The sequence below is a fragment of the Rhincodon typus genome, chromosome 13, assembly GCF_021869965.1.
Source record: "Rhincodon typus isolate 14 chromosome 13, sRhiTyp1.1, whole genome shotgun sequence".
Taxonomy (NCBI): domain Eukaryota; kingdom Metazoa; phylum Chordata; class Chondrichthyes; order Orectolobiformes; family Rhincodontidae; genus Rhincodon; species Rhincodon typus.
This window is the reverse complement of record NC_063344.1, coordinates 2779094-2791009: the sequence shown is the minus strand read 5'-3', so window position 1 is coordinate 2791009 and position 11916 is coordinate 2779094. Positions and strand designations below refer to the sequence as shown.

Here is an 11916-nt window from a genome sequence, read left to right as displayed (position 1 = left end):
ACCCTACAGCCCTCTGGACTCAATATTGAGTTCAATAATTTTAGGGCCTAAACTCTCCCATGTCCCAGCCCCCCACCCCACACACCAGGCCTTGTTACCACATAGCCTGCCACTACACACCCCCTGTTGCTAGTCACTAACAGTCCCCATTAACAACTATTCACCCTCCCAGCCTGATCGTTAGCAACTCCTTTGTCTGTCTAACTGTCTTTCTCTCTCTTTGGGCTCTATCCTATCGTTTACTCCCTACCCCACCCACCTCCCTATTTTCTGCATATAAACTGACGCTTTCCCAGCCACCATCAGTTCTGAGGATGGGTCACCAGACCCGAAACATTAACTCTGTTTTCTCCTTCACAGATGCTGCCAGACCTGCTGAGCTTTTCCAGTAACTTTGTTTTTGTTAACATTTTGAATCTGAGGGTTCTTCATCAGAACTAATTAATTTGTCTCGTAGGTTGTAGTTTCCAAAATCATGTCAAAGAATTTTAGTAGCTTGCATTGAATATTGCGTCAATTTTGAACTCACTCAGCATCAAGCATCAGAAATTATTTGAGAAGGCTCTACATTTCCCCAATATCTCTTGACCATTCCAAAGTGATGATTAGTGTGACTGTTCCATTTCTCACAATTAACCTTAGCAGAGATCACCGCTAATGTGCAAGATGATCAGGGAAGATACCCAGTCAACTGATAAACAGAATGTAATTCTGTAAAACAATTACAACGTTGAAATAGACTATTCAAACAGTGGTTCCTTACCAATTGCAAGGAAAAAGAAAGCACTGTAGGAAGCCTCAGGACTGAAGAAGTGCAGTTTTATTCATAATTGAAGATTTTAGATCACAACGTAAAATCTATTGCAGTATTTAAGTTGTTGTGTCTTCGCATTAAATATTTGATTATTTAAATGTGATAATTATTTATTTATACCACCTCAATTTCAAAAATTTCCCACTGTTGTCATATCCTTAGGGATATCTCAAAGTTACATGATATTGCAACAAATAACTTCTAAATAGTTTTGGTGGCATGACTAACCAGCTATAATTATTCACCATCATGTTCCCCCTCCTAACGTTGGTCATGTTATACAAGTTTCATGCAATTTCATGATGCTTTGTCTTGGGAATCTCTTGTTTCCAGTTTGCCAGGAGTTCTTGCTATTCAATCTTCATGCAGATCAGGGGTAATTTCTGCATTACTTCAATTTCTCAAGAAAATTTACAAACTTCAACCAAATGCTCTACACATAAACAGGACTCGGAAAGTATCTTTCAGGGAGGTTGGGTAGATTTAGACTAGATTGGCAGGACGGATGGGAACTTCAGAACAAATTCAAGCAGGGAATAGCCTCTGAAAGACAGGAGAGTTTAAAAAGTGTACAGTACAGGAATTTGGCAGTATTAAAATGGTATATATAAGTGCAAGGAGTATAACAAAACTAAGCTAATGCACGGAGGGCACAAACAGACACATGGCAGAGTGACATCAATGCTATAATGGAAACTTGAGAGACAGGCAAGGAATTTACCACTGAAGGCTGTCAAGGCTGGGTTATAATAAGTATATTCGAGACTGAGAGACAGATTTTTAATCAGTAAGGGAATCAAAGGCTTTGGGGAAAAAGGCAAGAAAGTGGGCTTGAGGATTATCGAATTGGCCATGATCTCACTCAATTGCAAACAGATTCGTTGGGTTAAATGGCCTTCTCTACTCCTATGTCTTATGAAGATATCAGTTCAATGTCTTTGGCAGAGTTTTCAGGAGGAACAGATAAAGAAATAAAAAAAGATGAAGGTGTAGCATTATTGGATAAAGAATCAACTACAGCTATGAGGAGGGATGATTAAATGAAACAGTGAGGCCATTTGGGTAGAATTCAGAAACAAGTTTAAAAAGGGGGCAGCCACACTGCCAGGCATTTACTATAGACTCATAAACAGTGCAAGACACTTGGTGCCGCAAATAAACAGGCAACTATAAAATCGCAAAATCAAAAGGGCAATAATAGCTTGAACTCGAGCCACCCGATATTAACTCGGCTGTAGAGTGAAGGGCATAAAGTGCACAAAATCCTTGAATAATGTTCAAGAGAACATTTTTGTCCAGCATGTGGCAAGTCCTAGAGAGGGCACAATTTCAGACTTAGCTTTAGGGAATGAAGCTGTGCAGGTGGATCAAATAGCAATTGGTGAGCAGTTTGGAGATAGTGACCATAAGAAGTTAGATTTAGCATCATAGGAAGGAACAAAGATAGGAGTTAAAAAATTCCAAATTAGGGGAGGCATTGGCATAAGCGTAATGGTATTACTGGTAGACTATTAATTGAGAGACCCAAATAATGCTCTGGGTTCCAGGGTTTGAATCCACCATGGCAGATGGCGAAGGTTGAATTCAAAAAATGAATTCTGGAATTAAGAGTCTAACGATGACCTTGAAACCATTGGCAAGGGTTATGAAAAATTCATCTGGTTAATTAATTCCTTTGGGGAAGGAAACTGCCATCCTTACCTGGTCTCCATGTGATGGCACAGTGGCTCAGTGGTTAGCACTGCTGCCTCACAACACCAGGGGCTCAGGTTTGATTCCACCCTTGGGCGACTGTCTGTGTGGAGTTTGCACATTCTTCCCATGTCTGCGTGGGTTTCCTCCCACAGTCCAAAGGTGTGCAGGGTAGGTAAATTGGCCATGCTAAATTGCCCACAGTGTCCAGGAATGTTTGTTAGGTGGGTTAGACATGGGAAATACAGGGGTAGGAGAATGGGCCTGGGTGGGATGCTCTTCTTCAGAAGGGCGGTGTGGACTTGTTGGGCCAAATGGCCTGTTTCCACACTGTAGGGACTCTATGACTCCAGATCCACAATGTGGTTGACTCTTAACTGCCCTCTGGGTAATTAGGGATGGAACAATAAATGCTGACCTAGCCAGCAACACCCACATCCCATGTGAAAAAAAAATTAGAAAGCAAATTTTACAAAGCTGAAAGATGATCATGCAAAAGTGAACTGGAGACATCTACTCAGGCTATCAAAGGAAACCAGAGAGGAAATGGCCTACTGCAGGTCAGTAACCAGAATTGAACACAGAACACAAGCTGTGGCCTAACTAATAACTTCTATAAATCCAGGATCAGTTCCTGCTCTTATATACTATACTCTATTTTTCCCCCTTCATGACTAACAAAAGAAAAAGGATTCCATATGCTTGTTTAACCACCTTAGCAAGCTGAACCGTTCTGCTACCTTAAGGGATCTGTGAAAATCCACTCCCAGGGCTCTCAGATCCTCGACATCTCTCAGCAGTCACCCATTAGTTGTATATTCCTTCGTCTTGTTTGATCACCCCCAAATGCATCATTGCACAGTGGCCCATGTTGAATTCTATTTGTCAATTACCTGTCCACCTGACTAGCACATTGAAATCTTCCTGTAGTTTATAGCTATTCTCTCACTGATCATGTGGCCAATTTCTGTGTGATTATACCGCCTTCATTTACATCCAAAAATTGTTAACATATACTGTACTACAAAAAGCAGGGGACTGAGAACTGAGCCCTGCAGAATCCCATTTGGAATAGCCTTCCAGTCATAAAGATACCAGTCAACAATTGTTTGGTTCCTGCCGCTGGGCAATTTTTTAATCTAATGTCTCATGGATCCCATGGACTTTTTTAAAAACAAGTCTGCCAAGTGGATCCTTATCCAAGCATTGCTAAAATCCACATAGATTACATTAACTGTACTACTCTCAATCCTCCACATTACCTCAAGCAACTATCCTTGATTAATCCATTATTTCTTTCTGAAGACAGTTTACCCTGTCCCTCAAAATTAGAACATAGAACACAGAATAGTACAGTACAGCCCTTCAGATCATCACCTCTGCACCAACCAGGATTCCATTCTAAACAAATCACATCCGCCTGCACATGGTCTGTATTTCTCTATCCTCTGTTCACATGTCTGTCTCAATGCCTCTTAACCTTTGTTAATGTATCTGCTTTTACCACCTCTGCTGGCAGCACGTTTGAGGCACCTACCGTCCTCTGTGTAAAACAAAAATTGCCCTGCTCATCTTTAAACTTTTCCTCTCTCACATCAAACCTACGTCCCCTCGTATTTGACATTGCCACCCTTGGAAAAAGACTCCGACTATCCACCCTATATCCATGCCTCTCTTAATTTTATATACTCCTATCATGTCATCCCTTAGCCTCCAATGCTCAAGCAAAAACAACACAAGTTTGTCCAACCTCTCCTTATAGCTAATACACTCCAATCCAGCAACATCCTGGTAATCTTTTTAAACTGTCTGCAAAGCTTCCACATCCTTCCTATAACTTTGATGTGGAGGTGCCAGTGTTGGACTAAGGTGGACGAGGTCAGAAGTCACATGACACCAGGTTATAGTCCAACTGGTTTATTTGAAATCACAAGCTTTCTGACTGCTGCCCCTTTGTCAGGTGAAGTCACTTCACCTGACGAAGGGGCAGCGCTACAAAGCTTGTGATTTCAAATAAACCTGTTGGACTATATCCTGGTGTCATGTGACTTCCAAACTTTCTATAGTGTGCTGACCAGAACTATACACAAAACTCCAAATGTGGCCTAACTAAAGTTTTATACAGCTGTAACATGACTTGCCAACTTTTATACTCTATGCCTTGATCGATGAAGGCAAGCATGCTGTATGCCTTCTTTATTGTTTTATCCACTTGTGTTGCCACTTTTAGGGAGCTACGGACTTGCACCCCAAGATCCTTTTATATATTAATGCTCCTCAGGGTCCTGCCATATACTGTACACTTTCCTCTCGCATTTGACCTCCCAAAATGCATCACCTTACATGAGTCTGGATTAAACTACATCTGCCATTTCTGGTCCCAACTTTCCAACAGATCTATATTCTGCTGTATTCTTTTACAACCTTCCTCATTTATCCACAACTCCACCAGTTTTCACGTCATCTGCAAACTTACTAATCAGAGCACCTACATTTTCATCCAAATATTACACACAACAGAGGCCCCAGCACTGATCCTTTCAGGACACCACTGGTCATAGAACTCCAATCAGAAAAACATCCCTCCACAACTACCTTTCATCTTCTTTGACCAAGCTAATTTCATACCTAACTTACCATCTGACCATGGATCCCAAGTGACTTAGACTTCTGGAGAGTTCACCACGAGAGAACTTGCAAAATAAACTACACAGGCAACATCCATTGCCTTACCCTGATCGATCATCTTTGTCACTTCTTCAAAAAACTAAAATGAATTTCTAAGTCAAGACACCCCTGATGACTATCGCTAATAAGTCCATTCTTCTTCATATGCAAGTAAATAATTACAATGATTAACTACATTAATTTCCCAACTACTGATGCAAGGCTCACCAGCATATAAAATTCCTGGATTATCCATGTTGTCCTTCTTAAAGGAACAACAGTGGCTTTTCTCCAGTCTTCTGGGACCTTGCCTGTGGCGAGAGGATACAAAACTCTCTGTCAAAGCCCCAATCTCCTCCCTTGTCTTGTTCAGTACCCTGGGATAGATCCTATCAGGTACAGGGGACTTAACTACCGTAATAGTTTTCAAGACACCGAACATCATCTCCTTCTTAATATTAACATGCCCTAGAATATCAACATATCCCTCCGAGATCTTACTATCACCCATTTATTATCTTTGGTGAATACCATTGTAAAGTGCTCATTAAGGACCTTACCCACTTCCCCTGGCTCCATGCATAAATTCTCTCCTTTGTCCTTGAGTGGACTTACCCTTTCCCTGGCTACCTTCTTGCTCATAATTAACAGATAAAATGCCTTGGATTTCTCCTTAATCCCACATATCAGTGATATTTCAAGGCTCCTCTTAGCTCACCTAATTCCTTATCTAAGTTCTTTAATTGCTTCCAATAATTTGCCTGCTACTGAAGTTAGAATAACTGGCCTGCACTTACTCAGTCTGTCTCTCACTCACTTTTGAAATAAAAGTGAGAGATTTCCAGCCCTCAGATCCTCTAGCACCACACCTGGAGCCAGTGAGGACTGCTTCCCTGGCCTCTTATCACAGCCTGGTATATGCCTGGTCCTTTAGATTTATTCATTTTCAAGGATGCTAATCCAATTAATACATCCTCCCTCCCAATGTCTATCACATCGAATCCTTCAGACTCCTCAACAATAACTGCATTATCTCACTTTTATAGAGTCAGAGAATCATATAAAATGGAAACAGATCCTTTGGTCCAACCAGGCCATGCTAACCACAAGCCCAACTAAACTAGTCCCACCTGCCTGCGCTTGGCCCATATCACTCCAAACATTTTGTGAAGACTGACAAAGTATTTATTTATAATCAGACCAACATCTGTCTGATAGGTTACCTTCCTGGTTTTTTTTATGGGTTCTGCTCTTCCTTTGTTATCCTGTTACACCTGTTGCATTGATAAAAATGCCTTTAGGTTCAGCTTCATTTTGCTTGCCAACATTCTTTCATTTTCTCTCTCTTTGCTAATTTTTCTTTTTGATTTCACCCCTCTACTTCCTATACTTGTCTTAACTTTTGATTGTACTTAGTTCTTGGTGTGGAACATCAGCTTGATTTTTCTGCTTTGTAAACACCTTGACATCTGGTGGGCTTTAGACTTGGCCATCCCACTTTCCCTCTTTGTGGAGATGTTTTTACGCTGAACCCTTTGAATGCCTTCCACTGATTTACCTTGAAGCAGCTACTTTTGCTAAATCACCTCAGCTTAGTAAAATTGACCTTGGCCCAACTGAAAACTCCTGTTCTACCTTTGTCCTTTTATGTAATTATGATAAAACTAACAGAATTTTGATCTCCACAACAAAAATCTTTCCCATTGCCACTCCTTCCACCTTTCCAGCTTCATTTTCTAAAACAATACTCAGAACTGCGCCTTCTATTGTTGCACTTGCTACACATGGGTCAAAAATGTTCTCCCGACTGTACCTCAAAAGTTGTGCTCAACTAAAACTACCAACTATTCAAAAGTTGAAGTCACTCAATCAGAAAGAGTAAATTAAATGTGGGGTGGTCATTTGTAAACAGTAGAAAGGGAACAGTTATAGCAGTGAATAAAGAAAGAGATATTCAGTGGTTTTGAAGAGAATGCATGTGGTGAAAAGGATGAGGAAATTATCTACACAGTAATAAGAGGAGGCTATTCAGCCCCTGAAACCTATTAAGTTCATTCATGGTTGATTTGCATGTTAGCTCCAGGGATACCACTGGAGATGAATGTGACCTTGGGTTCTGGCGATGCCTTGTCTGATAATAAAACATGGGGAATGACCATGGGATCAGGTGGCTAATTTTGAGGAATGGCACTTAGGGAAGAAATCATATCAACAAATCTGGACACGCTAGGGTAGAGACAGTTCAGATGCAAGTGTAAGGGAAGTTGACAGGGTAGATGTCTTCTTTGCAGGATTGACTAGAACTTGGGGATATTTTTAAACCATATCAGGTCTCCCATTTAAGAGACAGATGTGGGTGTTTTTATTTCCCTCGCAGAGGGTGGCAAGTCTTTGTAATTCTCCTCCCCAAACAGTAGTGGAGGCAGGATCATTTATTACTATTAAGGCAGAGGTAGTTAGATTGTTGGCTGACAAGGAAGTCAATAGTTATTGAGGCCAGGCAGGATTGTGGAGTTGAGGCCAAAAACATTTCAATGATCTTACTGAATGGTGGAGCAGGTTAGAGGGGCCAAATAGCTGATTCTAATTCTAATTCATACCTATTCATTAGTTTAAAGATATGAAGGAGGAGCTGCTATTCAGCGTAAAGACCAAGACAATTAGCAAAAATTTCAGCAAGGAACCAATGTAGAGGGCTTTCATAGATCTGCTGTTCATTGGTAATTACCAAGACATTATCTCTCTTTACCTCACGTTAAGGAATGGAATGCGAGTTAGATGAGGAAAATAAATTTTAACTAACCTTGGTTATTGAATCGGATATGCCGTCTAGAAGTATTTGAGAAAACACCGTCTGTGAAATAAGAAAAAGGTATCATCATAATTCCAGGGGATTAGTATATTAGATTATATCAATAAATTGAGTATCACATGGTGAATGAAATCAGTGATCCATACAGCTGTCTACCATTACTTGGCCAAAATCTACCTCATTAATTAGTGTAGTCTGTATCATTAGATTAAATTTATCCCCCCTCCAGTAGAGTTAAGGGTAATTTATAACCAGCAAGGACTAAAGTCATTCATACCTAGTTTTATTAGTGTTATTTTAAAATACTGCAGATGCTGACATACAAGTCAACCTTTGAAGCCTCAAACCAAAACTGCTGCAAAAGATGCATGTTGACTTATAGAGTATAAAAGTGAACTTCCCTTGTGGATGTGGTTGGTCAACATCTTTGTCCATTTGCTGCAAGGGTTCTGTTTTGCACAGAGATGCCTCAAACATCCATTTTTTTATACGCTTGTGGGATATGGGTATCACGAGAAGGCCAGCATTTATTGTCTGCCCCTAGTTGCCCTTAAAAAGGTGGTAGTGAGCTGCCTTCTTGAACCACTGCAGTCCACATGCTATCGGTTGACCCACAATGCACTTAGGAAGGGAGTTCCAGGATTGACCAAGAGAAACTGAAGGAATGGTGATCTATTTCCAAGTCAGGATGGTGAGTGGCTTGGAAGGGAACTTGTAGATGGCGGCGTTCCCACCTGCTGTCTTTGTCCTTCTAAATGGAAGTGGCTATGGGTTTGGAAGGTGCTGTCTAAAGATCTTTAGTGAATTTCTGCAGTGCATCTTGTAGATAGTACACATTGCTGCCACTGAACGTCAGTGATGGAGGAAGTGGATGTTTGTGGAAGTGGTACCAATCAATCAGCTGCTTTGTCCTGAATGGTGTTAAGCTTCTTGAGTGTTGTTGGGGTTGGACCCGTCCAGGCAAGTGGGGAGTAGTCTGCCACACTCATGACTTGCACCTTGATGGGGCGGACAGGCTTTGGGGAATCAGGAGGTGATTTACTCACTGCAGTATTCCTAATTTCGGACCTGCTCTTGTAGCCCTTGTTTATGTGGTAAGTTGAGTTGAGTTTCTGGTCAATGGTAACCCCAGGGATATTTATAGTGGGTGGGTTCAGTGATGGTAACACCATTGAATGTCAAGGGACGGTGGTTAGATGGTCTATGTTATATGGTCATTGCCTGGCGTTTGTGTAATGTGAATGTTACTTGCCACTTGTCAGCCCATGCTTTTGTAACACATCCAAAGCCTGCTTGATCCCTTGCACCCAGTTATGAAATAAAGTTGATATTTTCATTTGGCTGAAAATTGAGAGACTAAATGTTAACTTGAGTAAAGCATGTCATAGCTGAAAAATAGAGTCAACTGCAGTTGTAGAGCAGAATTTTGCTTGTACTTGGAACTTACTTTACCTGTTGTTAATACTGATTTTGCCAACAGTCGTTTCTATTGGATGTGGATTTGTGAACTGATTGCCTTAATGGTAAACATGCCCAATCTTAAACTATATTAAAAGCCATTCAGTTGGAATATGCTAGAATTTTGATGGAGTTACACTTAATCTTTATCTCTGGTTTTGTCTTAAATTGCTTCTGTAAGTAATTACCTATTTACATGAAGCAGTATTAAAACACTCTTTAGAGGCAGCACTTGTACATAAGTGGAACTGTGGACACCTGTTTGATTTATAAAGTAATACTTCAAATAAAGTTAGGGAACCACGGATTTAGGCATTTTCCTTACATGGAGCTGGATGCCAAAATCAGTGCCGAGAGTGAGTGGAGACACATTAAGAAATAAGCCTGCTCTATAATCAGGATTAGTTTTTCGTAGTTTTTTTTTAAAACTGGAATGCTATGGATTCCCTCATTGGTATTTAATCTAGGTAGGTCCATTATCACCATGTAAAAATACCTGCTGACAAATATTCCTTAAATTTCCAGACATTTTCAGCCAAGGCCTTTTGAAATAATAAAAAAAATTGCTTTGTAGAGGACCTGCGCTCTGCTCGCGACAAACGACAACACCTTCCGGTCACAAACCATTTCAACTCTCCCTCCCCGCTCCCTGCGCGACCTGTCCATCCTGGGCCCCCTCCAGTGTCACAACGACGCCACCCGGAAACTGGAGGACCAGTACCTCATATATTCCACCTTGGGAGCCTACAACCCAATGGCCTAAATGTGGACTTTACCAGTTTCAAAATCTCCCCACCCCCAGCCTCATCCCATGACCAACCCTCCCTCTCATCGCCGCCTCCTCACCTTGACACAACCTGTCCATCTTCTCTCCCACCTATCTGCTCCTCGCACCTCCCTGACTAATTCCCACCATTGCCTACCTGCACTCACCTATCACCATCCCACCTACCTTCCCCAGCCCCACCCTCCTCTCTCTATTTATTTTGGAGCTCCCTTCCCCTTTCCCATTTCTGAAGAAGAGTTCCGACCCAAAATGTCAACTTTGCTGCTCCTCTGATGCTGCCTGGCCTGCTATGTTCATCCAGCTCCACTCTGTGTTGTCTCTGACTCCTGCATTGGCGGTTCTTACTATCTCTCATGCTGTTTCAAAGTGTTTCAAAGAAAAGCAAACGAGACATTTTGAAAATGTATCATAACAGGACACATAAATCTCAAAAGTTTTGTATCATTTGTCCAGCACTTTGTCTGTTACAAAGATAGATTTAAGTATGAAGATAAAGGTTGTTGAAACTTATGTTAGAGATGAGACAAAAGGTCGTTATAAGTGATGTCAATTCAGAGAAGAACATTAAATAGAGAAAATGATTTGGAATTTATTTAAGAATTAACAGCTATGACAGCTGGATTGATCATGACAATAACATTCTTTTCTAATTTTCACCCTGTGTAAAGTTAAGAGCAAACTGTCAAATTAGAAATTAGGATGTACATGTGGAATAGCTTGGAATAGATAGAGAATTGGATTAATGCTGTAAATTGGTTAAGTTTTTTTAGGAGCAAGGGATGAGATAAGAAAAGAAGTCTTTAGTATGTTTAAAAGCCTGACTGTCCCTTGAAAGGTGGAAGAACACATGAATGCCCTTTGTACTCAAGGCGAACCTTTGCTTTCGACACCTCACCATCCTATAAGAAAATCTAAAATCCAGCCCTGAAAAGTATAAAGAAAAGATTTGGAACTACTCCAGTGTAGAGATTAGAGACAGAGCTCGCAAGAATGGATTCATGTCTACTTTGGCTTGACACTTTCTGATAGTTTGACAAGCCAAAGAGGCACACGATACCAAAGAGAGAACGTGGAGAGGAGCAGTTTCTGCTTGTCAGCTGTCCTGTCCAACCTGGATCAGTATTCATTACAGGCCCTTATTTTTGCTCTATAACTGTGTTATAGCTTATCATAAACTCTGATCAAACAAAACATACCAATCCATATTGGTTACAGTTGATCTGTATAATAAAGATTAATGTAATATATAAACTCCAGATCCACTACTGAACAGTTGGCCTATCTTGCCTTCTGTAGTGGACAAAGAGAATGGAATTGGATTGGAATAGTTTTCGGAGAACAAACATAAACATTTCAGTGCATGCCAAGAGTTAGCGTGGCAGCACTTCGCACAGGGCAACAGCAGTCCAACTGACAGGTACACACAGATGCCACCAAAAACGCGCTGTGAGTAACCTGCTTAAATCACTGACCAAGGCAGAGGAAATGTTACTTCCAAGAGAGCGAGAGAACAGAAGTCACATTAGAATATCATTCAAATTCTCTTAGCCAATATTAATGCTCTAATGTTTCACTCACTGGATTAAGACATCGAACGTAAGTGGTGGTTGGGGAGGGGGGGGGGGGGGTGTGTGTGTTGGTGGGGGGTGGGGGGTTTGTGTGTAGGTTTGTGGGGGAGTGGGTGGT

At 41.0% G+C, this 11916-nt stretch overlaps 2 protein-coding genes across 2 annotated transcripts in view; both read right to left on the bottom strand.

Moving 5' to 3' along the window:
- mrpl44 (mitochondrial ribosomal protein L44) overlaps nucleotides 1–11916 on the bottom strand; it is a 153642-nt gene that overhangs the window by 56571 nt on the left and 85155 nt on the right. The gene's annotated exons all lie outside the window — the stretch shown is intronic.
- Nucleotides 7972–11916, bottom strand: part of rhbdd1 (rhomboid domain containing 1) — a 24541-nt gene continuing 20596 nt past the window's right edge. The window contains exon 5 of the mRNA XM_048604846.1: nucleotides 7972–8027. Within this exon, the coding sequence (XP_048460803.1) occupies nucleotides 7972–8027 (56 nt within the window). The remainder of the gene's footprint in view (nucleotides 8028–11916) is intronic.